At 37.6% G+C, this 27,310-nt stretch overlaps 1 protein-coding gene across 6 annotated transcripts in view; it reads right to left on the bottom strand.

Moving 5' to 3' along the window:
- Positions 1 to 27,310, bottom strand: part of myo1b (myosin IB) — a 69,938-nt gene that overhangs the window by 6,129 nt on the left and 36,499 nt on the right. The window contains exons 6-26 of one of the 6 annotated variants that reach the window (XM_023336390.1): positions 26,293 to 26,339; positions 23,420 to 23,483; positions 20,141 to 20,239; positions 19,114 to 19,217; positions 16,497 to 16,644; positions 15,739 to 15,857; positions 14,912 to 14,998; positions 14,778 to 14,843; positions 14,282 to 14,287; positions 12,313 to 12,417; positions 10,708 to 10,770; positions 10,319 to 10,519; positions 9,963 to 10,189; positions 9,668 to 9,868; positions 7,713 to 7,806; positions 5,709 to 5,858; positions 5,556 to 5,624; positions 5,390 to 5,476; positions 4,937 to 5,023; positions 2,269 to 2,355; positions 1,531 to 1,617 (exon numbers count right to left, since the gene is read on the bottom strand). In XM_023336390.1, the coding sequence (XP_023192158.1) occupies positions 1,531 to 1,617; positions 2,269 to 2,355; positions 4,937 to 5,023; positions 5,390 to 5,476; positions 5,556 to 5,624; positions 5,709 to 5,858; positions 7,713 to 7,806; positions 9,668 to 9,868; positions 9,963 to 10,189; positions 10,319 to 10,519; positions 10,708 to 10,770; positions 12,313 to 12,417; positions 14,282 to 14,287; positions 14,778 to 14,843; positions 14,912 to 14,998; positions 15,739 to 15,857; positions 16,497 to 16,644; positions 19,114 to 19,217; positions 20,141 to 20,239; positions 23,420 to 23,483; positions 26,293 to 26,339 (2,198 nt within the window). The remainder of the gene's footprint in view (positions 1 to 1,530; positions 1,618 to 2,268; positions 2,356 to 4,936; positions 5,024 to 5,389; positions 5,477 to 5,555; positions 5,625 to 5,708; positions 5,859 to 7,712; positions 7,807 to 9,667; positions 9,869 to 9,962; positions 10,190 to 10,318; positions 10,520 to 10,707; positions 10,771 to 12,312; positions 12,418 to 14,281; positions 14,288 to 14,777; positions 14,844 to 14,911; positions 14,999 to 15,738; positions 15,858 to 16,496; positions 16,645 to 19,113; positions 19,218 to 20,140; positions 20,240 to 23,419; positions 23,484 to 26,292; positions 26,340 to 27,310) is intronic. The other 5 variants (XM_023336391.1, XM_023336392.1, XM_023336394.1 and 2 more) reach the window with 5 other exon arrangements.

Here is a 27,310-nt window from a genome sequence, read left to right as displayed (position 1 = left end):
AACCTTTAATTCAACATTTAGTGGTGGCTCAAATACCGGCAACTGATTGAAAACAATTTTGGAATATGTGTTTGATCAGTTTCTACAACTTTCTAAATCACAAAGAATTGATTCATAATTCCCACTTCTAAGATGGGGGTCTTCAGCTAGACAGAAGGCAAAAACTAATGATTTGAAGAAGGTGCTGACCCCTGCTGTGTCATGCAGTTTTGACATGGCACTCAGGCCTTCTAGCCACTGACCACTAGGCTGGAAAACAAGTTTATCTTGCCACCACCCACATTATTCAGAATGGTAACTGAAGCAAAAAAAGTAAAACAGATCTCAAGAGCTCACTGAGAACTGCAGCAAAATGAAGCCTTCTGAAGTCATGTTTCCATTTTCATTAGAAACCACCTAAATGCCAAAGAGGACTTTGGGGTGCCAAGAAAAGATAGTTTGTCCTTTCATAACAAAAGTAAACATGTCACATTTGATAAGTTTTGTTTATGCTTTGGTCAGATGAGAAAAAGACTGAGTTTTCAGAATAAAAGGAAAAAGAAAACATGGGAAAAGAAGAATAAAGCACCTTATTGATAGTTATTTACAGTCGATGATCTGTGATGCTGAGGGCTCATTTTTTTCCATAGGTCCTGGAAAACCTTTTGGAGCGCATTACAAGAAATCTTTAGAATAATTGGGTATGTTAAGTTGAAATCCAACAGTCTGCTAGTTAGCTGAAAATGGGCACTTTATTTCAGTCTTCTAGCAGAAACCTTCATCCATGGACTTTGGTTATCTCATCGGCTCATGCCAATGATTATAGAAGATTCAAAGTGATCTACAGCAAGGATGTCCAGCTGCAGTCATAAAGCGCCAGTGTCCTGCATGTTTTAGATGACAGTGGTTTATTACAAGGCCTAAGCAGAATCTGACAACTAAATGACGTGGCAACATGTCCATTAATTTAGCTGTGGAACAGGGATACAGTTAAAGTATACAATACACCATTTCTTGGAGGCTGAAGTGGCACACCCCTAATCGAGAAGGACTAAAGATTGGTTAAAGATCTCCATCTTTCTGCTCTAACCTTGCTTAATATTATACTCAGAAAAAAAGTGCTGTCCTATTAGCAAAATGGGATCATAAAAAGGGTTACAAGCGACAAAAATGAAAACTTTACTCAAATTAACAGTTGGATTTCTCAATTTTCTTTAGAATGAGATTATTGTTACTTTCCCAAGTAATTTTTTTTGCCAGAAGTAATTTATTTTTGCCAAAATCACTTGGAAAAAATTTACTTGGGCAATTATTGTAGGATAGTGACGTAATGTTTCTGCAGTTTTAAACTTTAACAGGGGTGGCAATGACAATGGAAGGTGCCGTATACGCTTTCCGAACTTCGTAAAGGAAAACAGAAGATATTTGCAACAGAGAGCAGAGGCTGTCTTTCTGAGGACAAAAAGTGATGAAAAGGGCGATGGGGGACAGTGATGGGGAGCAGATGGCACACAGGGTGATGGTTGTTACGCCGTGGGGGCTGGTGGGTACCTTCAGTCCCTGCCAGTAGGCCCAAATCACAGCGACGGCATGCTTGCGCCTGGCTTCCTCCTTCAGCCTCCTGAGCTCCCTGCGAGCCTGTTTGGGTGTGGGCGGGGGAAGAAAGAGCAGTGGAAGATGAGAGGATGGAGGGGTCAAAACCGTTCTGCTTGGAGTCGACCGCTTTGAAGACGTGCACACACACTGCACACAAGCGCTGGCTGCAACGTTATTGCTATAATGCTCCAGCATCTACACATGTATAATAAAGTGTTTGGGTGGTTATCTAGAAGAGCATCTGTGAGGTGAAAGAAGCGTTTTTTAGTCACTGCAGGGTGATGATGCAGGAGAGTCAATTCGGCTGGGATGCAATCCATCCAAAAGATTTCGATACAGACTAAACATGCAGTAGCTACACAGTAAGAGGAAGTCATGCAGCACGAGCAAGAAGCATGCAGTTATCAAGGATGGACCTATGAAGACGATGCAACAAACCAGAACTAAATCTATGTATCAAGGATGAAGTAGACGTATATTTTAAACAGACTCCCATAAAGGACTTGGTCATATTTGGAAGAGTCATTTACAACCTCAGCACCTACTGAGCCATAAGACGCATAACAAAATGCTTTTCATCACTGAAAAATGCTTAGAATTACTTCAGGATTCTTTTTTTAAATAAAGAGATGGGAGTGGGATTGATGGAGGCGATAAGTCAAAAAGTCACGGCAAGTCAACATTCCCAAATACCTTGGTGCCCTGCCAGCCGGCCCAAATGACCGACACGGCATGTTTATTCCTCGCCTCCTCCTTCAGCTGACGTAGCTCTCTTCGGGCCTAATGAAAAGCGGTGGCAGTTGCAGATGAGCATTATTGCTTTATTCAGTGACAGGCAAAACCGCAACTGTCCGAGGAGAGCGGTTGTGACAGGTAACAATGAGAAAACACTGACAACATGAGTCACTCAAGAGGAAAACCTTTATGTGTGGCGATTATGGTCAATTGAGTTAAAGTGAAATAAAAAATAAATAAATGAAAGGGCTGAGGTGGAATAACAGATTAGCTATATTGTGACAAAACTCTTTCCAGTAATTTACCCATGTACTTGATGAACAAAGTTCACATTGTAAAGCAGAGCTTACATCTCGTTCAGTGATTCCAACCTTTAACTTTACCTAAACTTAGGTAAATTTAGGTTCATATTGCCTAAATATTTTAAGTTTCATCTATTGTGTTGCATGTAATATAAATGTAGAAGGTGAATAAATGGTGCTCAGCTTTGGTCTGTACCATTCAATCTTCATTCTTGACAAACTGAGAGACCGAGACTTATCTGAAGCAACTTCAAAAGCAAAGGTCAGTGATAGTTTACAGTGGGTAATAAAATGCAATTTAATAGCCTATTTTAATTTGTTTTTCTCTCAAACTGCTTCTGAGAAGGAGAACAGAGAAAACTTTCTGCAATAAGGACTTGAAAATTAATTTAGTGGATCTTTTATTCAATTCTTTGCTTACATCTGTGCATCTATCAAAATGTGAGACACTTAAGCTCAAATACTGTATTTGGTAGCAGTACGAACAGACAAAATAAAAATAAATCATGATTTTTTTTTTTACACTTAATATATATAATGATATAGTAGTATTTTACTCAATGTTATCTCATAACAACCCAAGCTTAGTCAGAAATGGACAGAAGGTAAATGTGTGTGGATAAATCTCAACTAAAGGGAAAAAATGCGGAAGCTCTTCAATGTTAAGCTTCAGTATGTAAAGCTTGTAATCCAATTTTTTTTAACTGAGACATTACAATACGGGTGAAATTTTCTCTTTTTCTAAATGCGTTACAAGAACTGCAGAACGAGTTTTGGGTTTTTATTAGCAAATTTTAAAAAAGTACACATAATTAGACTGACGGAATATTTCTAAGGTAAATGTGAACCCATGTTGTTCAAATGGCTTGAAAGTTATTTTAAAAAATGTTATGACTAGATATGCTTTAATCAGAATTCGGTGACCAATTTACAATCTCAAGCTTTTATACTGGCATCAACTTGCCAATAAGATTTCACCCTGTTCCGGTTTCTCTCAGAGTTCGACACAAAAGCTGCCATCTGATTATATGAACTATTTCAAAACAATAAGTATTTGTCTTAACATCTTACATATCCAGTTAGTGCAGGTAGCATACCCATATCCTTAAAGTACATCTTTCCTTTGACACAGATTCCCAAAAGGCTTCCAATATTTTCAAATCCAGAATGTTCCAAGATAAACAGGAGGTTGAAACTCCAAAAGACTAAAACAGAAAAAACGTATTTCACACTAGCTGCCAGAATGAACTGCAGATGCATCTTGACATGTTGCAGAAAATAAAGCTTTCATTCAAATGGCTTCAGATATTTCTGTGCCTCCAATGGCGGAAGTGACAATGACATTTCCTGAGTAACGGCATCAACGCTAAAGAACGTTAACGCAATCCGGTGTTGCAAGAGAACTTTAAGAAAAATTACTGAATTTTCATGCTTCTGACCAACCAATTACTGATTTGGACCAATCTCGCCAAGAATCTGGCAATTCCAGTGATCACTGAGTTTCTTGATGCATCTCTAACAACCAGCAAGTAGATCCCAAATGATGCTGTCCAATATAATAGTCTGATGGGATATGTTCCGTTTCTACACTCCATTCTCACTAAATAAATGAATATGCATTCATTTTCAGTCTTGAATGTTTATTTATATTAGAAACTAGTGCCTAAAATAATTTGTGTTTTATTTTACCAAAACATTAGAAACTTTTACTATATTAAGAAAAGGGAACAAGCAGGTAAATTAATATCACACAGAACCACAGTGGTTTCTCTACAGAATTGGCCTGCAATTTTTTACCTTCTAAAGAATTTGAGCATTGTATGAAAAGAAAAATACAACAAAGACTCAACACTCCCGAGTGTCTTAATCAGACATGATTGGGAGTGTCTAGGAACTAAATAAACCGACTGCTGTAGCTGAGAAAAGGCAACATTCTCAGAGATTTGTAAGGTGATGAAGCGACACTGTGCCAAAAATCCCTCAAACCCAAATGTTTAGATAGATTATCTGGATAAAATGCATTCTTTTTTTGAGCTTTAAAAAGCAGAATAGCATTTGAGTGATATAGAGTGGAATTGCTTATTAGAATAAAGTCATAAGCAAAACATGAAGGCAATAATTAAAGATTTAAAGTTCAGTTTTCTACTATAAATTTAACTAAGACACCTGTAAAAGCACCAACATAAAAGGCAAAGCTAATCGACTTTATATTCATTTAGCAATAGTTCTATGCCACTATGCGCTCTTATAGTCAGAATGGGATGAAACATTGTAAACAGTGACAAGACAGCTGGGACAGCAACACTACAGCTAGGTGGAAATACCTTGGTTCCCTGCCAGTATGCCCAAATTACTGTCACAGCGTGTTTATTCCGCACTTCTTGTTTTAGACGCCTTAGCTCCATCCGAGCCTGGTGGGATGCGGTGGGCGTTAGGTAGGAATGGTTGAAGTTGTGCAGAAGGATAAATCGAGAAGGGAAAGTTGAAAGAAGCAGAGGGGAAAAAGTAGATGTGCAATGATCAAAAGAAATAGCATTGCAGAGGAAAAACTGAAGTAACATAATCCAAGAAAGCTCACAGAATGGAATCTTAGAAAGACTGGTGTCAATATTGAGAAATGAAAATGTAAAAAAAAAAAAAGAAAAACGAAAAAAAACACACACACACACACACACACACAAAAAAAGACCCTGAAGTGCTGAGCAAACATCTTTTGAGCAAATATGTTTTTAAAATTCGCTTTTCTATTTCTCTGTTCTTAAGAGCCTTTACCATACCTGTGTGCCATGCCAGAAGGCTGCAATGGTGGTCACAGCTTCTTCACATTTCTTCTGATACTTCAGCTCTCTCAAGAGCTTCCGAGCCTGGAAGAAATACATTTCATGTTTCCTTATGATTTATTCATTACTCCAGATACAATAAAATTCACAGGAAGCCTCATACCTGCCACCCTCTGGTGTAGGACTGCACCACGGTGGTCGAATGCTTGATCTTCTGGTACTTCTTTTGTTGCTGTTGAATGGAAATGGCAACAATTTGAGTAACAAAGCTTTCAGGTATCGGTAGCCATGGCAGCAGTTTGGAAAGCAGTCTCACCGCGTATCGGCGGTACCATGATGCCACCACGATCTGGCTCTTTTTCAGCAGCAGGAAGTGGCTGCGACATTTCCAGCCCCTGTAGATCTTCTGAATGAGAGTTGCAAGGTCCTCCAGGCATTGCTTCCTCTTCTCCTCCAGGAAAAAGAGCTACATGGAGAGAAGGAAACAAAACATGCTGAATTTCACACACCATGAGGTTTGTCAACAAAAGCAGAACGTTCCCCCCAAAGAAATTTTTTTTCTTCATAAATGAAGTGTCAAAATGAATTTTCTTTTCAGGGTTTCAACTAATCCAGTTTGTTCAGATAAAAAAGACTACCTGAACTTGAATTTAAAGTGTCTTTAAAATCTTTTTACAAAGCTATGTGATGCTGGGTGCATTTAGTGGAAGCAAAATCTGGGTAATGCTTAAATTACATTGGTTTAAAGTTTGTTTGTTTTTTTACAATTTTTGTTTGTAGGTCTATACATTCCTGATCTTTTACTTTCCAGGGACATCTTTTCTGCTTCCTTAAATTACAAACACAACAAAAGGGAATGGTGATATGAATTTAAAATATTCAAATATTTCGTTGTATGAAAGGCACTGACAAAACAGGAAATAAGTACTTAAAATGTTTCTGGTACTATAGGTGTGACTTTAAACAGTCAAAGCCAGGTGTGCTGTGGTGGCACAAGGGTTACCCACAACCTACATATGGAGGCCTTAGTCGTCGACGCAGCTGCCGCAGGTTCGATTCCTGGCCTGACAACCTTTGCCGCATGTCTTCCCTTCCTCTCATTACCCACTTTCCTTTAATAAATAAAGGCCACTAGTGCCAATAAAGACTTAAAAAAAAAAAAAAACAGTCCAAGCCTCAAATTAAACCTACACTTTACCAAATGGGCTACTCCACTTCACCAGTTACAAGTATCAGTAATAATCATAATAAATATAAGACTATGAATGAATTACAACACCTTTTTTTACCTCTTTTAAATATTCACATTTACTGTTTTTCTTATGGAACCAACCATGGAGTTGGCAAATATCAATCAGGATTGTAAGGAAGGGTTTAAAAAAAAGCAACAAGTGACAACATGTAAAGTGTTGCTTGGAACTATGTGCTTTAGTCCGGTAAACCCAAAACAGCTTTTGGGAAACAGAACACTCCAAGTGTTGAGTGGAAGAAGAATGAATATGTGGAAAAACGTCTCTATTACTGTAAGCTTGGTGGAGGGCCTGTGAATTTCTGGACAATTTTGACTGAAAATGGGTCATTATGTCTCTCAGAAAGATAATTCAAAATGCAACAAGACTGTGATAGACACTAATGCAACTATCTCAGTACCTGGCCTGAAAAGTAGTGACAGCAGTGGTACCACTATCTGAAAGACCAGAGATTTTGTAAGTTCTCAATGCAAGAATTATTTATCTCATCTGAATCTATGCTAAAAATGTAAAGATGTACATCTCTCCATTGCATTAAAATGTCAATGCAATGCAGATCTTTATGTATACCCTCCAATTCTGCAAGCGCCCTGTTTTGTTCCATAATGTGAATTTCTTCTAAAATTTCTCAGCATGTCCGATACCAATAATATCCAGAAACCGAGTTCAAAATCTGCTTCATTTTATATTTGACTTTAAAGTTCCAGATGTTTAGAGGGGATAAGTTTATCAGACCAAATGCAGCAAGCAATTAGAGATTATGTTATTTCAAGCTCTGGGCTTTCTGCTAGCGGTGGAGAAAACCCATTCACATGACGCAGACCTAAACAATTGAGGCCTGGAAACACAGAGCAACTTATTTCCCATGTTAGATCGTTAAGTGAAACCATATGTTTTCAGAGTGGTGGTTACATGCTAATTGCTAAAGTGGGGTGCTCCGAGTGCAGCCCACCCTGTTTTCCAAACATGTTACTGTGAGAAAACAGGTTGAGAATACTGGATTCAACATCAAGACTCTAAAACACTAGAAGAATTAAAATCGACCAGTAAGGCAAAAGCATGTTCTGTACCGTTCTTGGGTTTCTGATAAAGATCTTTGAACGGCCGTAAGAGTACTCTTCAGCTGGAACCTGCAGGTTAGTCATCAGCACCTCCACTCCTTGTCTAGAGAAACCAGAAAAAAAATAAAAAAATATATCACCAGAAGCGCACAGCAGGCAGTCAAGCCAACCAACAAGGATTCTTAGAACCTTCCCTCACCAGTCATTAGCAGGCTAGAACCTCAAAAAATCTGATCAGGGCACACATTATAGGTGCCATTATACCAACTGTATGTCTTCTGCGTAGAAGTGGTTTTTGTTGGAAGAAGACTCAGCGTTTATTAGATGCCTAAGGAAGCACTAAAGCTGAAGGAAGTCATGTCAGCAGAAACTGTACTTTTCAGACACGTCTGCTGTTCCTTCAGGCGTCTCTAATCAAGACCAGGATTTTGATGGGTGCTGGTCATTACATAAACATTTTACACTTAGTTGTTTCATAGAACACTTAAAAAGGTGTCACAATGTTTTACTCAGGTCACTTCTCAATTTGGAGATTTAACGTGGGTTTTATCTGCAATATGTTCTGCCTTTCTGTTTACAGTCAGGATTTGTCAGTAAATTTGTGGACTCCATATTAGGCTTTGAGACATTAACTTAACATACCAAATTAGTAATTAACACATAACTCAACCTTGTAAGCTCCATTTCTATTTCAAGGTGTCTTAACTTTGATACCTTTACAAAAGGGGAACCCACATTGTGGCAACCTCAAAATATCTAACAAGTCAATTTACAGCATTAATGCACAACGCAAGCATCCCAATTTAAATGCATATTGAAAACAAAGTTTACTGGATTTCAGCCAAAAGTATTTCTATTAAAAAAGTTACTACTTTAAAACAGAACGCTACTGAGTAACGAGTGCCATGCAAAATGCCTTTGAAGTTTGTTAGAACAATTAAACTTTATAAAGGTCTATTTTATATAATAAGTATAATCAATATAATATTGATCAATGGGTTTTAATCAAATGTTAATATACCTGTTTTCAGACTTAAAATGTTTAAATATACAATTTCTCAAAGCAAAGGACTTGGTAAAAAGATTTTAGATTTTTTGATTTTAAATTGAGATGCTTATGAATTGCAAAATTCCAGTTTCAGCAGCAGAATTTGGAGCTTCGCAGGAGATTGAAAACACAGTATGATAGCCACCACTGCTTTTCTCAAAAAATAAAGGCAATGAATAAAACATTTACAGTTAGGATGTAAATAAATATAAACTTAAAAAAAAAAATCTGGCTGGACTACATTCATCCAAAAATGGCAAGACATACACCTTCCTCCCACCCCAACTCCGTCCCCTCAACCCCTCCTGTAGATGATGACTAAATCCATAGTAAGTGCCAAAAGGTGACTTAAAAACAAGATTCGAGTATATGGCACTGCAGATATGAATCAGTGATTTAGCCAGCACAGTGAATGAAATGGGGAAGTCTGATGTAGAATGGAGGAGACGGATAAAGATGAAATGTCTCGACACGTTGTGGCTCAGAGGGGGAATACCGAACAATGAACATCTGGTATGTGACGTGACTACAGCTACTTTCTGTAATGCCAAGTTCATTTTTATGTATTCCATCATTAAAATTTCAAGTATTTTATTTCAGTAACGCAAACGATCAAATGACACTAGTGTATAGGTAATATTTTTAAACAAAAATCCTTCTTTAACAAACTAAAGGTTTTTTCAAACTGTTAGGATCATCTAATCATTTCATCTTTTGAACCTTATCCGAGTCGTTTCCCAGCAATCCTCCCACCTGGGAGCAGCTAAACACACCTCAGCGTTGGCCACAAACATTCCCACTGAGAGCCATCCCACATTCAGACACCTGAGAACATTTCCCAGTTGCAAGAACACATCTGAAGGGTTTGCTTTGAAAACATTTCACTTTTCTGTCCTCATGATCTGCACCAGATTACCTGGCAGGCCCCTTCCAATGCGGCCAGGTGTTTTTGCAGAGCATCTTGTAGCGCTCGAGGCAAGGCTCGTAGGCCTGACGGAAGGCATATCCCGCTCTCCTTACACGGACATTCTCCATCAAGCCGAGATAGCGCGCCTGATGGCAGACCAGGGATTCGTTGAAGATGTGGGATGCTTTTTTGTCATTAGGCTTGATGCATCTGTAAATTAGACATTTATATTCAGCTTTAACCTCTCACAAGTCACTTTATTTTTTTCAGAATACACCTATGTCACTGAGAAGATTGAATGTACCGAATATAGTTTGGGTTCTTTGTTTGCAGGTTGCTCATTAGTGTGCCAACAGATGCTTTGAACTGGAATCCAGCAGTTGGTGGTCGTTTAAGGTTGACTTTTACAGGATTTCCCTCAGGGAAGAGCTGTTTGATGAGGCTGTGATTGGCCTTGTACATGGCCTGAGACAAGTCCCGGTAAAGCAAGTCGTTGTTCTTGTCAACAAAACCTTCAACACGATACAACACCTTAATTTAAGAGAAAAAAGAAAACGGGAAGATTTACTTTTTATTATTGTGGCAAGACTGAGTTACACATTTTTAAAAACATTTCTTCCTTTGTGTACTGGGCCAAAAGAGGGGAAGGGTCATCAGTACCTTGCCGGCGTAGTGCTGGATGCGGAAGCAGTTGTGTGGCAGGCTGTGGTCGTTAAGAAATTTTGAATTCTTGCTCAGACGGCTTTCAAAGTGCTGGTGATCAGCGCAGATTGTGTTCAGCTTGTCCAAGAAGGTCTCATCGGTAACAGTCCCGGGCCTCAGACACTCCTCGTCCAACATGGCCAGAATGCCGTTCTGGTTCTGACACAAAAAGAAGAGATTAAAGCATAGCTTAGAATTTGTTACAGAATTTTACTCAAGTCTATGAACTGGAAACCACAATCTCAAGCTCTGCAACAGAGTTCTGTTGGAGTTATTATGATTGTAATTATTCAGTGCCGTTTTCTTTAGTACCAGATTTCAAATCAACAAATAGGATGTTAACTTACATTTTCAATGAGGTCACAGATAACGGCATTGTTGAAATACTCGATGTTTGTCCATTCAATGCCCTGTAACAAAACACACAAGTCAAAAATAGGTCTTTCATTTCTTTGTATCATCAGCTTGATAAAACAGATATTCAGCTGATTATGACTTTGGTACTTGTACGTAAAAGAGAAAAGGCTGTCATTTACTTGGACCTTATGAGCACTGCAATCATCAATGTAGCTGCCTACATCGATGCTTTTCACATCTGATCCATAGGTATCCAGTAATATGGTGCTTGTAGCAAATGCTGATATACAATATCACAATGTTTTTTATTCTGGTTCAAAACGATCAGAACCACCATCTATGAGACCACTGTGAATGCACTTAATAATGGGACATTTGAACATTTTATATTTTTTTCAACCCTCATTCATCAAAATTACAAAGAACTGATGCGCAATTACGAGACCACAGGGCACTAGTTTAGACTGAATGACAATTGAGTGTGAGTGGGGAATGATATAAAAAGACAAAATGTTCTAGTCTTTAAAACACTGCAAAAACAACCAGACCTTGTATTTATGCTTCTATATCTCCCACAACCTCATCCAAAACTTTGTAATTGCACATTAATGCGCTTTATAGCAAGGTCACAATATGCCTGCAGCAGTATGCATTTGTAAGGCCTGATGAAATGAAATGAAAACAAAATACCTAATTAACTTCAGTGCATTTATGGAAAAAAAATAAAAACAGTGAACGTTTTTTAAATCCTCTGTCTCATTTATAACAGTCCTTGGTACTTAAATGTCTTCTCTACAACTCTTATTTCCACACAAACAAAGGTCAAAGACTCAGGAAAAAAAAGACAAAAGCGCACTTTACAAATTTCCCCTTCCAAAAAAGGCAGCTGACCTATGAAACACATTTTTCTGTTTTCAACTTAACACTTATTTATGGATTAGTGAACTGTACCAATGTGAATGATTGATATTTTTAAAAAGGTGGATGCAAAGAAGGCATGGCTACATTTATGATGGGTAGTTCTTCCATCTTTCCCTAGTGCTGTGGTATTTTCCCATGCAATACACTGGACACAAGCCAGTGGTGGAATATCATTGGTGGTGGTGCAAGTAGGGAAGGGGGCTGTGAGGTCACCGCTGTTGCACTCAAACTCAGAGCTCTGAAAACAAACAAAGCCTAAAGGTCCACATCGGGGAGTGTTTACTCTCAACAGAGTGAGGGATCATTTCCGTCCCTGTGAGTGTGCAGAATGAAAATGTTGGTGGGTCAGAGATGGGGACAGAAAACAAAAGATAGAACAGCAGAAATGTGTTCACTTTAAGGAAAAGAATGCAAGTTTAAGTGGGGCAGTAGGAGGGGTTAAACAGTTGAGTGAAATGACCAGGTAGAAGCAATACTTCAGGGGCCCGCCATAATGGACTGTCAACACAACAAACTGAGTGGTGACATGTTAAGAGATGCAGATGTACAGCTGCAGGTGAAAGAAAAAAAATTGATAAAGGCAGGTGTTGAGAGGTAAATTTCCCTGGAGGTTTTAAACCTTGCATCCAACAGCTTGACGCAAAACTTCTCAACGAGTAGAATTCACAGCTTACCTCTCTAATGTACTCCTCCTGCTCCTCACGCAGAGTCAGCTCTATGAAAATCTGCTGCAGCTTTTCGTTGCAGTAATTGATGATGAACTGCTCAAAGCTGTTGTCCTGCAGGCAGGAAAACATGAGGGATGAGAAACTTAACCTCAAGTTACTTTAACACTAGAACCTAAAAGTAGGTTAAACACCATTTGAAGCGCTTGAATGTTCTATAATGAAGTTTGAACTGTCTGAAGCTTCTTTAAGCTCTCTGTTCAGAGCATTGCACAACAGAAACCATAAAATAGGGTGATTTGCCCTGCTTTACTCATTTTATTTCCTTGTAAGATATTACATTAGAAGCATCCTTTTGTTGTGTCAAATTCAGCATCTTTTCCTAGCTCCTGAAAAAATATTCAGCAAGTATGGGGAATTTGGAAACCTCACTGGTCAGAAAAATTAAAGCTGACAATTTAGATTGTAATATCATCTACTACACATCTAATTAGTTTGGATCAGTGAGGTAGCACATGTCTTATTGCAGACTTTAAACCTCAGTACATAATTCAAAAAATGGTTTCAACAATCCTGAGGCTTCAGGATGTATAACTGCAATCTTATCACCATAAAACCTATGACGAAGCAACTATTTAATCTACCAGTAATATCTCAGCAATGATTATAAATCCTTATCATGGAAAATTCCAGTCAGACTTTGAAGACTTTTTTAAACATTGACTTGTCAGTAATTAGTGAACAGCTGTTCCCCATTACCCAAAGAACTCTGGTCAATTGCGACCACTAAAAAAAATGAGTCATGCTTCTTGTAAGATACCTTATTGAACACTGGTTAATATTTTCTAAACATTAAAATGCTGTTAGTTTTAGAGCAGGTTTTAGACAGAACTCAAGGTGAAGGACACGTTTTATTAGTGAAGAGGAAATGGGATACATTGCAACATGTAGTTAGTTTTGAATTTTTAAGATTCATTACATTCTCTTGAATAACTCAAAGGTCATTGTCACCCCTGAAAAAAAAGCACACAGGAAAACATTGTCTCCTGTAGTGGCAGCAGATCCCAGGCTGAAATATGTAGAAGAAACCTGTTCAGAAAAGCGCAGTGACAACTTTGAGGTGTTATAAAATGCTGTGACAAGTGTCTTGAGGAAGTAACTTTGGAACAAGTAGCCTCATTTGAAGAAGGAGGCATTTCATTTAATTATTGCAAAATATTTACTCATTTGCTTTGGGCAAAGTGAGTTTTATCCTTTCTGAACAATCAGATTCTAGAGAGAACAGAGAACATCAGTTCTATATTGCTATAAGAAGGATTGAGAGTCTACTTTTTTGTTGAATTGCTATAGAATAAACACAAGCCTTTTCTTTCAGCTTAGCTTAATGTAGCTTAGCTCAGCTTAATGTATTAGATACATATGAAAAACAAAATACTATATTGGTCTGCTACAACAACTGAATTTGTGACAAATATTTGTTATTTTGGTAGCACTTAGCATAATTTAACATACAGCTAAGAATATTTAACTGGCCTCTAATGTTAAATTTTGGCTCCCTTATAAAAGTGACAAAAAGCTTTTCTTTAACACAAAACTAGCCATTCAAATGCTTCTAAATGCAAGTCTAGATTTTATGACACTTTTTCTTTATGTTGAACAGCTGCTAAATATTAGGTATTAGCCAAATTAAGCAATTAGCTACATGTTAGCACATCTTATTCTAAACCAGACATTGAAGCACACAAATGACAAATACCAGAGGGAGCTTTTAATGTAGTTTTTGAGAGACAAATTAAAGCTAACAAACTAGCGAACAAATTTTCAAATGATGCAAAGATTTCTTTTGCATAGTTTCAGCTGTGTGGTACACTACAGGCTACTGCACACCATGAGGAATTAAACAAGATGCTAAATTATGTCTAAAGGATCACAGCATGCACTCTGGCACATCAAGCAGGCTGGTGTGGGTGTTACTTACTCCATCCTGATGACCCAGACAAAACAACATTAAGAAGAGGGGGAGGACTTGAGAGTCAGTGAAATGAACAGGCAGTGATATTAAAGCAAAATGACTTATGAAGAACAGGCGACTAAAATACATTTAGCAAAAAACACACACACAAAAAAACCCCTCATGTTTTACATGCACTGACATGCAGAACAGGTGGAACCCCTTTGCCATATGATACATTTAAAAATGCATCTGTAACATATATTTAAGCGATGAGAATTTCCCCTCCAAATGCACAGAACAGTGTATCTACCACAAAAATTATTTCACCCAAGGGAGCAACAAAGCTGAACTAATCCAAGTGCATTTATATCTGGACCGAGTTGTTGCAGATAAGCTCCACACAGGTAGCAAAGCAGGCAAATAGCTGGAAGTGAAAATTCTTTTCTGTTTTTAGGTGGTCTGATTCTGTCATTCTGGGCTTAAGAAATAATCAACCAGTTTGATCTGGAACATGTCTTACCTCAAATATTTCAAAGCCGTAGATGTCCAGTACACCCATCACCTTGTGGCGAGTTTTAGCTTGTGCCTGAAAGGACACCACAACGTCAGTATAGCAAAGGAACTTTAACTTCGTTAAAGAGATATTTTACTTACTTTTATGCTTTCATTAATTCTGGTCACCAGCCAGCTAAACAGACGGCTGTAGAGATTTTTGGCCAGAGCATCTCTGGCATAGTAGGCCTGTGACAAAATTGTAATAGATGTAACATTGAATATTGTTCAAATAATTTGCAGTTTTCTTGTTCTTGTTCTTTTAAACGTCAACATTTGTGCATGTTATATGCCTATGTTTATATTACTCTTTTTCGAAAGACACATAATGAGTCCTTACCATACAGACTTAGATTTTTTTTTCAATACTTATCCCCTTAAGTGCCAGGTACAGCAAACAGTCTTTTTGCAAAATGCAAAACAAAAACATGTAGGAAGGATAAAATACAGATTGCCTAGTTTATAAAGTCATATCGAAAAGAAAAGAAATTAAAATTAAAATTCGCTCAATGCCACCTGACCAAATTTTATGCTTTTTAATACAAACAAAAAAAACTAAACAAATTTCTAGGGATACAATTTTTTATTATTTTTAAATTTTAATGTCCCAGACTTATTGGTTAATTATTTATCTGTTCCACATCTTAAATTGAAATGTCTATGCCAGCAGTCCCCATGTAATGTGACAAAAGCCTAACCTCTGAAACATGACCTAGATTTTCATTCCCAGAAGGAACAGTGCTTATTTATTATGTAAACGTTTTCATGTGGCATTGACATGGATTGGCGTTGGCAGCCAAAGGGAAAGCAAGTCAAGGGGAAGAAATTACCCTTTATTTTTCTGCGGACTGTGAGGAAATGAGAGAACACCAAAAAAAAAAAAATATTGCTTTTAACTGGTTTAAAATTAAGTTAAGAGAAACTCAGACCTGAGCAACATTCAGAGTGGTGGAAACTTTTTCCATCTTGGCCTCAACTGTTCGGTAGCTGAAGGCCCTCTCCAGTACAGACTGCTCGATTCCTAACAGCTCACACATTTCCTTCAAATCTACAAAGAAAACAAATAAATTTTTCAAGTTTATTACTTCAACGATGAGAAGCTTTATATTCTTTATATCCTTTATATCCTATAGAAAGGATTTCGGACATCCTGAAATATAAAATAATACTAGAAGAGAAAGATGGTGCAACAAATCAGAAGGGTAATTATACTTAATATGAACAATAGTGACAGAAACAAAGGACTACAGGAAGCCAGTTTATAGGATGTGCTGTCTAGTTTGGAGTGCTCTCAAGACTTGACAAACTGAGCAGCAGCAGCAACGAATCATCACGCCATGTGGAAAACATGTAAATTAAATATTTGCCTTACGGAAACAACTGTTTGAATGATAACATGCAGGTAGGTCTTCTGACAGAAATCAAAAAACATATTTGGTTAGCAGAATAACAGGGGACACTAAAGAAGCCAATAAGGGCACAGTAGCTTTAGAAAAGGTTATCTCTATATCACGTACTAGGAATATTCTTTTCAACATAGAAATTGAGGACATTTTTCAGCTAATCTACAAGCAAATAATTCTAACTCTAATTGCTATACAACATTGTAGAAACATGGTCAACTTGAGTTTTGTCTCTTTTTTAAAAAAAAAATAATGAAGCAAATAAAGGACGGGATCGAACCTACCATTTTTGTCTTTGATGCGACTCTCATCCATCCCATTGCAACGCGATTCTGGCTTGAATTCAATGTTGCCAAGCTTTAGAACAGCAGCTACAAGCTCCAGCACCGACTGCATTTCATCTTCCATAAATCCAACAATCTGCATGGCATTCTGAGGATGAAGAAAAAAGAAAATTAAGGTTAAGTCAGGGATAGTCAATGATCTGGTCCATCTCTATATTGTGCCTCCCCTATATGTTACAATAAAAATGGCTTAAAGGTCTTACACTTTTACTTTGCCCTTCAAAATAAATTCAGAAGTTTGGATTTTTTTTTCACGTTTTGTTACCAGCCACTCTGACTGCAATGTCATTTTAAAAGCAGGATGTTGTCTAAACAGGTGACTTAATGTGGTGATGCTGTTAGATAGCTAGGCAAATTTAACAGCTGATACTTTTGTTATGATGAGTGAAACAAAGGCACAACACCGACCAGTAAACGCATAAAAACTACAAAAGTTTAAATGTGTATTACTGTATATCAAAATTTAACAGGCTGATATTCAATATGTCATTTTAGCAGAAAAAAATAGTTTTTCATTTTTAATAGAAAATTATATTGCGGTATTTTCCTATTCAGGAAATGACTGGTCCTGCATAGTTCATTGGAAAAGGCTTTAAATCAGTAATACAAAATACGGTAGTCAATTGTCTCTTGGTTAAATTAACCAAAGGACAAAATAAATCAATCCATCAATGAACTTTTTCCTGTTCATTAAATGCATCAGAATGGAACACTCTCTCTCCCCCAGTTTTATGGTCAGTCTTTAGGTTTTTCTTAAATTTTTAATTCAGCAGTGAAATGGAACGCAGTGTAGTTCCTTTAAATCTAGACTAAAACCGCCCTGCTCAGAGTTGCTTTTGAACCATAATAAATGAAACACTAACCAACATTGATGCTTAATGACAGCACTTCGCAAAATGTAATGTTTCAATTATTGATGACTTTGCATTTTTATGATATAAAGCACTTTGAACTGCCTTGCTGCTGAAATGTTCTATAAAAATAAACTTGATTGATTGATGGACATTACAGCCACTGAATTAGATAACTGGAAGCTGCCAAAATCAGAAAAGGAAGATCACACCTCAAAGAAAACTGAAGCTCGTCTCAGCCCGTGGATGCCTGATTGGTGCAGCAGTACAGGCAAGGTACCAAATTGGAACCATGCGATAAAGCTTGTGAAGTCCACTACTGAAGGACCAAAAACAAAACTGCAGCCTGTTCTTGAGGTGTGATCATAACACTAAACATTTACTGCAACAGGCTTTAGATCTTCCAAAATGTTATTTTCATCATGTCTAAATTGTTTTAAGCTGACAACTGACGAAAAACCTACTTCGGTTTGAAAGTTAATAAAAGAATCCAGCAAGTCAGAAATCTAAACACCATCAAATATTACAATAAATATTTCACAAATAATTGTCCAAGTCTGCTCTAACTCAAAAGGAGGATATAAAGTGGCGGGGGCGATTGTTTGGAGGGAATGTCCTTTTGTGTTTCCGGCTGGTGAGGTGCAGCTGCGCCGGGAATGCTTTAAGTTAATGGGAAGCAGGATGTGAAAAGTGGGAAAACGAGGACAGCTGACCGTTACAATTCAGACTGACCAGTCTTGTGCAGTGATTTAAAAGAAGCCTGCTGGAACAGGACCTTGTATGCTGCACTGCAGTAGATAGACAATAACCCCATGTCCCCTTCCGTCGATGAGGAAAGGAAAAAACATCACAGAACAAAAACACCCAGGATAGTTATAGTTTTTTTCCCCCCCTTAATGTTAAATGCAAAATCATAACTTACTTTCTATGCTGTAGTAAAAATTCAAGGTAGAAATCAAGTGGAACTGTTATGGCAATAAATGGGAGTGAGATAGAGGTGAACATTTTGCCAGTGAACAGTGAGTTTGATAGATTTTGTTTGTCCTGTCCAGGAGATAAGAGCTGACCAATCTCTGCCCTTTGTACATGAATCATATTTAACACAGCATGACGCAGATAAAAGGTAAGTCGATACTCAAAGTCAGCAGAGCATGGAGTTGCTTGTGATTAGAGTGTGCTAGCATTTGTTTTAACTCAAGCTGTCTATGTTTAAAGCAGAGGTCATTTTCCAAGTTACAAAACATATGTAGTCATTTTAAATTGTACTGAGCAATTAAAGAATTTCAACAACTCATTGAGTAACAGAATGTCCAACAAAAATAAAACATATGGCTTTAACATTCAATAAGACAATACATATGGCCCAACAAACTATTATTCAAGCATTTTTACAAGACGGAGACTGAAAACTGCAGCGTGAATTTGCATCCTTTTCTGTGTGTACTCAAACACATTTGCATTTTCAAATGCAAATGGTTTTTACATCAATATATTTCTTGAAGTGCCAGTTTTTTTAAAAAAAGATTGGACCAAAAAAGTCTGTTTTATTACTTTCACACCATGGGGGAAGACTACTCTCCATAAAGAGGAGCATGGCATTGCTAAGCATAAAAAAAACCCCTGAGTGTTCAGAGTACTATATCCAACCATATTAACTGAAAGCTTAGTAGAAGGACAAAATGTAGTAAAAGATTTGTGCAACTTACTCTTACTGTCCTGAAGTTGGCTGCATCATCCAGCCCACTGACCGTGGCAGAGTCCAGGCTCAGGTAGTTGTACTTGCTGAAGTCTCGCTCCAGCTTGAGCTTTTCTGTGACAAACAATGCGGTTGATCTTTAATCTGCATTTGCTTGCAGTATGTTTAATTAACAATCAAAACCTCAATTCCATTGGATTTACAATGCACACCTGGGCATTCATAGCCAAGAGGTATTGCCATGGCAAACACCACAACAAAAAACACACAATAGTCATTCAAAAGAACTTTTGCACAATGCTTCCACAAATGAGTTATTGCTGTGACCACTGTTCTCTGGGCTTGAATTGCAAACATAAAAGCCCACCCCATGTAGAAACAAAGAAATCTATTCCTCTTGTGGGCGCACGTGTCGGGTTTCATTAGTGGCTGCATTAACTACAGCGAAACCCAGCCCCTCTGATGCGAGTACTCTAGGGGTCGATGACCATTATATTGTTCAGGACATAAAACAATGCCTTCAGAGCAGAGAAAGGCAAACAGAGGGAACAGGTTTCATTGCCTGGCTTTGTTCAGCGCAGTGTTTGCTAGACAGGAAGATCAGGTCGTTAATGTGTAAGCCATGTGTTCCTGCAGCTGCAGACCTGCTGGAGGGTGTTTTTAAACGCAAGATTTTCACAGAAGCAACTGGACAATTGTTACAGCAAAATGTCCAATTATGTTCACCATCCAACATTACATCAATGTGAGGCAAAGGACAAAGCAATTGTCAGTCTGGGTTTTCCAGCAGATCCTGTTCTGATGTTTGCTTCATTAATTCTTGTGTCATCGTTTGAATCTGTAACTTCTTTCATAAAACAATTGCTACATTATTTAATTAGTCTGTAATATGCTACTTTGGCATAATACTGATTGTAGTTTGGGTTTTTTTCCCCCAGTATTTTACAGTGCCATTTCATTTTAATTTCCAGTCATAACATTCACATTAATACTCGCATGGCTTTTATTTGGCTTCAACAACCTTTCAGAAAACTTACTCAGTGTGTCGTCTGAAGCTCCAGACAGGAGCTGATAAAAGATGTGGAAGTTCCTCTCTCCTCTAGGCTGTTTTACCACTCGTGACTTCTCCAGCAGATCTATAAGAAAACAAAAGGAAACTATGACACACAGGACAAGCCGCCTTTACAGGAAGTATTTTTTTTTTACTTCAACTCTATTAGTGACCATGTGGCTACCTGTTCCAATGTAATACCGGATTTTATACAAAACTCAAAAGATGGTCCTTGTCAAATCATACATTTGTAATGCCTTAGAAAAGTATTCATACCCCTCGACTTTGTTATGTTACAACCACAAACTTCAATGCATTTCACTGGCATTTTTTTATAATAGTCGGGTGTAGGAAATGATACACTGACTTTAAATATTGCTCTCATAAAAATCTGGAAAGTTTGGAATGCATTTGTTTTCAGCCCCTTGAGGCAATGCTTTGTAGAGTCTTCTTCCACTACAATTACATCTGTAAGTTATAATGTTTGACTCCAAAAGATTTTCAGAGTGAAATGGGGGGGGGATCATTCTGTTAACAATGGCTCAAGCTCCATCAGATTGGAATAAATCCACAGATTCCCAATTGGTTTCAGGCCTGGACTTTGACTATACCATTCGAACATGAATATGATTCAGTCTTAAATTATTCACTTGTTGCTCTGGTTGTCCTCCTAGGGTTGCTATGCTGTTTGGAGGTGAACTGTCATCTTAGTCTCAAGTCTGCAGTCCATTAGCTTTTTTCTCCTAAGGATGGATCTGTATTTAACTCCATCTTCCCTTTCAACTCTTCTTCAGCAGGGATAGAAAAGCTGGCCCAAGTGGAATGATGAGTTCTAAGGGATGTGGACTTATTTCTATACCCAAATCTTTTGCATGTAGGTTAAATTATAAAATTTGAGCTACATGCTACAGGACCTTTCAGATTTGTTGCAAACTGGAAGCCAGTTGGGTTTCTGATGGCTTTCCTCTCTATTCTGGGCTACTTACAATAAGTGAGGTTTAATATAAATGCATGCTCCAACATTCCAATTAGTAAAAAAAAAAAAAAAAAAAGTAATATAAAATGCAGCATTTGTTTTTAATTTTATGGCCAAATTAGAAAGACAAAACTGTACTGTTGCTTCAATTTTCATGATTGATCCTTCAATATCACTGTTTCGCAAAAAATCTGCATCGTTTTCCTTTTACGTCAGCTACACACCACTTTGAGTTGCTTCATCACAAATTCAATAAGATGCATTGTAGCTTGTGTTTATTTACCAAACTAGCAAAAACCTTAAGACGTTAATATTTTTGAGAGGAGACAGTTGTCATTTTTTGTTATTTAGGATCCACTGGGTAGGAAGAAGTCACTGAAATATTTCACACATCAGCTCTTTCTGCTGAGCCGTTGACTAAGAGCAACAGAACCTGATTAAACAAACACTTTCATCTGCTTACTGCATCAGGCAAACAGGGATTCAACTAAGGACCGCCTGCAGAGCTCAAAGATACTGCAGACTGCTTGACAGTCTCTTCACTTCACGTCCAACTGTGCAGAAGACTTTTTAGACAGAATTTATTTTCAAGAAACACCTTATTGTAGGAAAGTTGGAAGTTTATTTCACACTTTTTGCTATTATAACCAGGTGGCAAAAAACTCCCATCCATGAGGGAAAAAAAGAAAAAAAAAAGTTCCATACTTTCAATGTTTAGAATAAACTCAACACACTGGTGGGTGGATGGTTGCAGAAAGGATAGAAGTACTAGTTTGAAGTTGATCCACTGATTTTCTGCAAAGGACGAATTACCGGGTCTTTCCACAGTGAGCTAGGGATGTCAGGGTCAGCTGAGGATCAGGGTAAAATGTACTGCGACACCCACAGGTCATGAATCACATAAGTGGCACTTAGGAGTGGGCACATCAATAATAGAACACCCATGACTGAGAGGTCTGCAGCAGCAATGTGGAGCTGTGATCAAAGACGCAGGAAGAAAGTGAGATAGAAGACTAGCAAAAAGCCACTTCTTATATTTTAGCTCATTTTTCTTTATCTTAACATTCAGCTGAGGGCTTTTGACACCATTACGGAAAAGTACAGGGTAGGAAAGAACAAAAACTATTAGTTATTCTCAGGGTCCTAAAGTGAGTTACACCTGCAGAGTGCAAAAATCTGGTCATCTTGCAATTGCATTTTAAGGCCAGAGTTCCACATTTTCTGTTGCACACCACCATAAACCAGATTTATTACATGCCCAGTTCACAGCATGCTCCCACTGGTGATTTAACATGTTTACAAGTCAACATGATGTGTGAACAAAACCCTGTATTTCAATAAAAGGGGCACCAAAATGTAACAAAATTAATACAGCATAAAAAAAAGAAAGTAGTTTGAGGGGAAAATTGGCCAAGATTTAGAGAGAAATAAATTAATAAAAGCAATCCATCTAGTCCTGCATCTGCTTTCACACCACATCTGTCAAGCCGTCCATCCAGCCAAGTCTAAACAAGTCACATGACTAAGGCTCTTCTCCACAGACTATTGCCAGCGTTAAACTGACTCAGGCAAGCAGGGAGACAGAAGCACACTTGTGTGTCTGCCATTAGTTTCCGTCTTTGTTCACAATGTTTTGTCTGTGCTGGCTTCCCCCGCCAGAGGTCACAGAAACAGAAGCGAGATCAAATCAAAACAGGCAAGGATAAGCTGTCAGGGAGAATGTCAGGAATGGGATCCATGCTCCCTTTTGTTTGGTCTGACTTCCACCATCCGAAAAGGTAACATTTGGAAATGGTTTATATATGATGTCACTGCAAGACACAGAATGAAGGCTATACAAGCTATTTCAGACCATCAAAATATGAATGTTTCCATGGCTATACCAGCACATCAATTACAATTCTGAAGAAGTATTCACATCCCTTAAACATTCAGACACATCACATCCACAACCGAATATAAAATTAGATATAAATATAAAATAAATATATTGTCAGACTAATACAAAGTGCAAAATTGCGAAGCTAAAGGAAATAGTTGTTAAAGGCTTTACAAATAAAATTCATTCAAGGGTATAACTTAAACTGATTTTCAAAATATTAAAAAATACATCTCTGTCCTCCAATTTCACAATTCTATACTTATGTTGCTCCTTCACAAAATCTAGTAAAATAAATAAAAATGGAAATATGGTTACTGTTGGAAGGCAATAAAAATTGAGTAAATTCTCAAAATATTTTCCATTAACCTCTACTTTGATTTAAATCCGTTTTCTCCATTTGTACTCACAGTTGCTGATGACTCCACCCAGCGGATCTCCTTTGAAGTCAAACTCTATGTCCATGTATTTTCCCTGCGGGTCAGAGTGGAACAGTTAGTTGCGAGCTCTTATTTACTCAGATGTTCATATTCCTCTTTTCTTTGAAAATGCTTAAAATGAGTTCTGATAAGTTCACATTAAGAATTTTTTTTGGTTCAACTATTCAGCTATATTCCCTTTCAAGTGAATAGGTGACTCAAGCCATTTTGAAGTAATTCTCTCTTAATGTTGGGGTTTAGACTAGAAAGTCTTGTATGGGATTTTGTTTTTGCTCTTCTTCTGATGTATTAATAGCAGCTCGGTTGCCAGATCAAACCAGGCACGGCTGGAAAACAGGCTCAACCAAACTCAATAAGCCCTCTGCACTCAGCAAAATTAAGTGAGGGATTCATTCATAATTTCATAATAAAACGATGGACTTCTGATGAAGCGGTAACTAGTGAGGAGGCCTGAAGTCTTTGTCGAGCCAAGGTCTGCTAAACAGGATCAGACGTATAATCCACTAAGGTGACCGTAACAGCATGCTAATTTACTTTTGTTTGGAGGCAACAACATATGGTAAATAATTGCAAACAGTATGGAAAGTAAAAGTGGGGCAGAACGTGTGAATGGCATGTTGAGCAGCAAGCTGGTGCTTGCTGGAATAACCAGTTTCTAACTTCATCTGTGTGGCAGGAAGGGAGGAGGCAAAATTACTGGAAGTGCTAAAAGTTAAGATAAGAGGTTGCAATTTTATATAAATAAGTTATGTTAAAAATATTAACATGAACAGAAGCCAAACTGATGGGATATTTTGTAAGAAAGTGAAACTGTTGTTCACCTCTGTAACAAATCTGAGGCAGATAGTGCGGGAATGTCTTGTGTGGAAAAATACTCAACACACCCATGTCTGTCATAATGCAATTACCTGGAAACGTGTAGTCTGGATTTGGGTCTATTTATAGAAGGACCAAATGAAACATTGTTGCATTATCCCTAGGATGTGATTTATGTGAAAAAATATAACCACATTATTTACTCATGTTGAGCAACTGGTACAATAAGTACAAAGAACTGAAATAAATTTGAATAAATAGAGATGAATTATATGCAAATGTCAGATTTTTGACCAGAATTTTTATAGCATATAAAAAGAGTTCATTATAAATTTATGGCAGATTTATCTCCAGCTGACAAGCCTTCAGAAACAAATATTTATTGTTGGAGGGATGGAGAAATGAAAGGATTTGATGGACAGACCAAAGATCTCAACAAACAGATGATTTGATAAATGGACAGTGAGTGCTTGGAGGGATGCTAAAATGGAGTGACAGAAAGTTGGAAGAAAGGAAATTGATGGCTGATGGAGGAAAATATGTATAAGTAGAATAAATGGATTGTTAGACAAATGTTGAAATGGTTGACTAGACATCATTTGGACAGACAGATTGACAGAGCTGGATGGACAAATGAATTGGTTGAATTAATTGATGCATGAATGTAAACATTGGAGGGACGAACAACTTGATTAATAAAGGGACTAAAGGACACAAGGTTGGACTGAATGCATAGTAGATGGGGAGATGGATGATAAACATCTTTTAAAAATATTTTTTTTCTCTTTTCGATTTAATCCTGCACCTTACAAGGCTAAAAGAACCCCACACACAGTTAAATGGCATTTTTGCAACAATACTGTTCTACACCCCGAAGTCCAATACCAGGACAATATTTCAAGTAAAAAATGTAATACACTCAGTGCACAAACAGTGCTGTGTGTGGGCCAGTATTACTGTGCAAAGCAATAAACGTGTCCCAATTACACGGTAGAGAAAAAAAGGGGAAAAAACAGGTACAAGGCCACTGTGATGATAGAAAAGTCTTTGCCTAAACTACCAGTTTGTGGTTTAAATCCCCACTGCTCCCCAACATGCATCTCTAAGGGGAATATGTATACACACAGTGACAAATCAAAAGAAGGACAAAGGTAAATGGCTATAAAGGATGGATTAACTATGAAGCCAGAGGAAATTCAGCTTAACAGTTTTTATTTCTTCCGTTTTCTGGAGTCAGGATCTGCACCCTTCATTTAGAATCCAGTCAACCTGCACTTTTCAGAGTTTGGAGTAGTACTTTGTGGGTGGCTTTTAAACCATATTTACAAGAAAACAATCTTAAAATAAAGTTGTGTTTAGTCTCATCTTAGTTTTTAATTGCAATCTGAAGGAGATCTGCATTTCCAGATTGTCTGAGGACTCATGTAAGAGGAGGAGCCACTCTGAGTCATGAATGTGATTGATATAAATGGCACGACTTTCAGAACACACCATGGGAACGCACACAGTCAAGCTAAATAAAATATTCCAAGAAATTAAGAACCCATAATGAAACCGTGCCATAAACCGCAAAAGGTCTTTCCTAAAGAAGGTGGCAGTAGCTTTGTCCAATGCACATCAATGGAAAGTTGGGTGGATGGAAAAAAAGAAAAAAAGAAAAAAATGTGGTTAAATTAAAAGAAAAAGGGGTGCTAAAAAAGAGGTAATCACAGCCTTGAGACTCATGAAGCAAAGCCTTTTGAAGAATTTGGGAACGAGTTTCCATCTTATTCAAGAGACATAACTTGAATGTAATAAGTCATATTAAGCTGTTGAATTACTCTGCATCCCTTTTAACTTTACTTCCTAAAATTAACTTTAAAATTTAAGGTTCCAACTTATTGAGGTGCATTTAGAGTTAGAAGTCAAAGTGAGCATATTTTACACAAATTGCTCAAAATGTGTATATATACAGTATATACAGTATATACATAAAATGACAAATGAATTTGTTCCTTTGACAAGACAAAATAAAAGTTGATACTTACAAATCTTGAAGAGTTGTCATTCCGAACAGTTTTTGCATTTCCAAATGCTGCAAAGAGAAAATCCCAAACAGTCAAAAAGTTAAAATTATGAACAAGAACATTTGACTAAAATTGGTCTGAAAGCTGCAATGTAAAGAGCTAAGCCAAGTTCTGTTTCATATTTTTAAGCCTTTATTATTGATCCTTGCCATTGTCCTTCTCTAGTCACCTGTCAATCATAACAGACCTGAATGTCAAAGCCATTTGTACTGATGATGGCCCATAATTCTGTGAGGATTAAGCAAAGCACCAGCGCTTTCCAGGCTTAGGAGGGACTAAACCTTTATGTCACGCCACATTCGAGTCAAAGTGGTTCCATATGTGGCCTTGCTTGCAAACAAACAAAAACAAGATGCTCTCCAAGGAGCACAATATCAACCTACAATGTTCACCAGTGGACATTTTCAAATAGGACTAAGTTTCTCTGCAGTTTTCATTTCCTTTATTTCATATCCACATTTAAATCCTATTAAATGTACCACATAGCAGAGAGCTATTAGCATAACAGCTTAATTGCTGATAGCAGCTGAATAATGTGTGTTTAAGTATTCGAATAGTGTGAATGTGTGGGTTGTTTGTCTGGAACAGCGACAGCCAGAGGGCGAGGAACACACAGAATAAGAGATGCTGAGATAAAGAGCTGAAGAGAAATCAGAGCAAGGAGTGAAAAATGGAGGGTAACAAAGAATGAAAGCAATAACGAAAGTGAGGCAGAGCATCACAGAGAGAAAGCATGATAAATCCTCTGTTTGGCTGCATAAACAGTTCCCTCCTTTTTCCTCTTTTTGTGCGTCTCTGTGTTGGGGCAATTAGATCGGCAGGAGCTAAACTCTTGCAGATGTGCAGGGTTTTCCACTGCAAGTCAACCTTACAGCTTCATTTTTCATGGGCACTTCCTGTCCACTGCCCCCAATTAAAAAAAGAAAAAAAGGCAATTCTCTGCCAGCACTGGGATTCACAAAAGACAGTGTAAAGGCTA

Source organism: Xiphophorus maculatus, chromosome 7 (genome assembly GCF_002775205.1).
Source record: "Xiphophorus maculatus strain JP 163 A chromosome 7, X_maculatus-5.0-male, whole genome shotgun sequence".
Lineage (NCBI taxonomy): Eukaryota > Metazoa > Chordata > Actinopteri > Cyprinodontiformes > Poeciliidae > Xiphophorus > Xiphophorus maculatus.
Note: the sequence above shows the minus strand (reverse complement) of the source record. Positions and strands in the feature narration are given on the sequence as shown.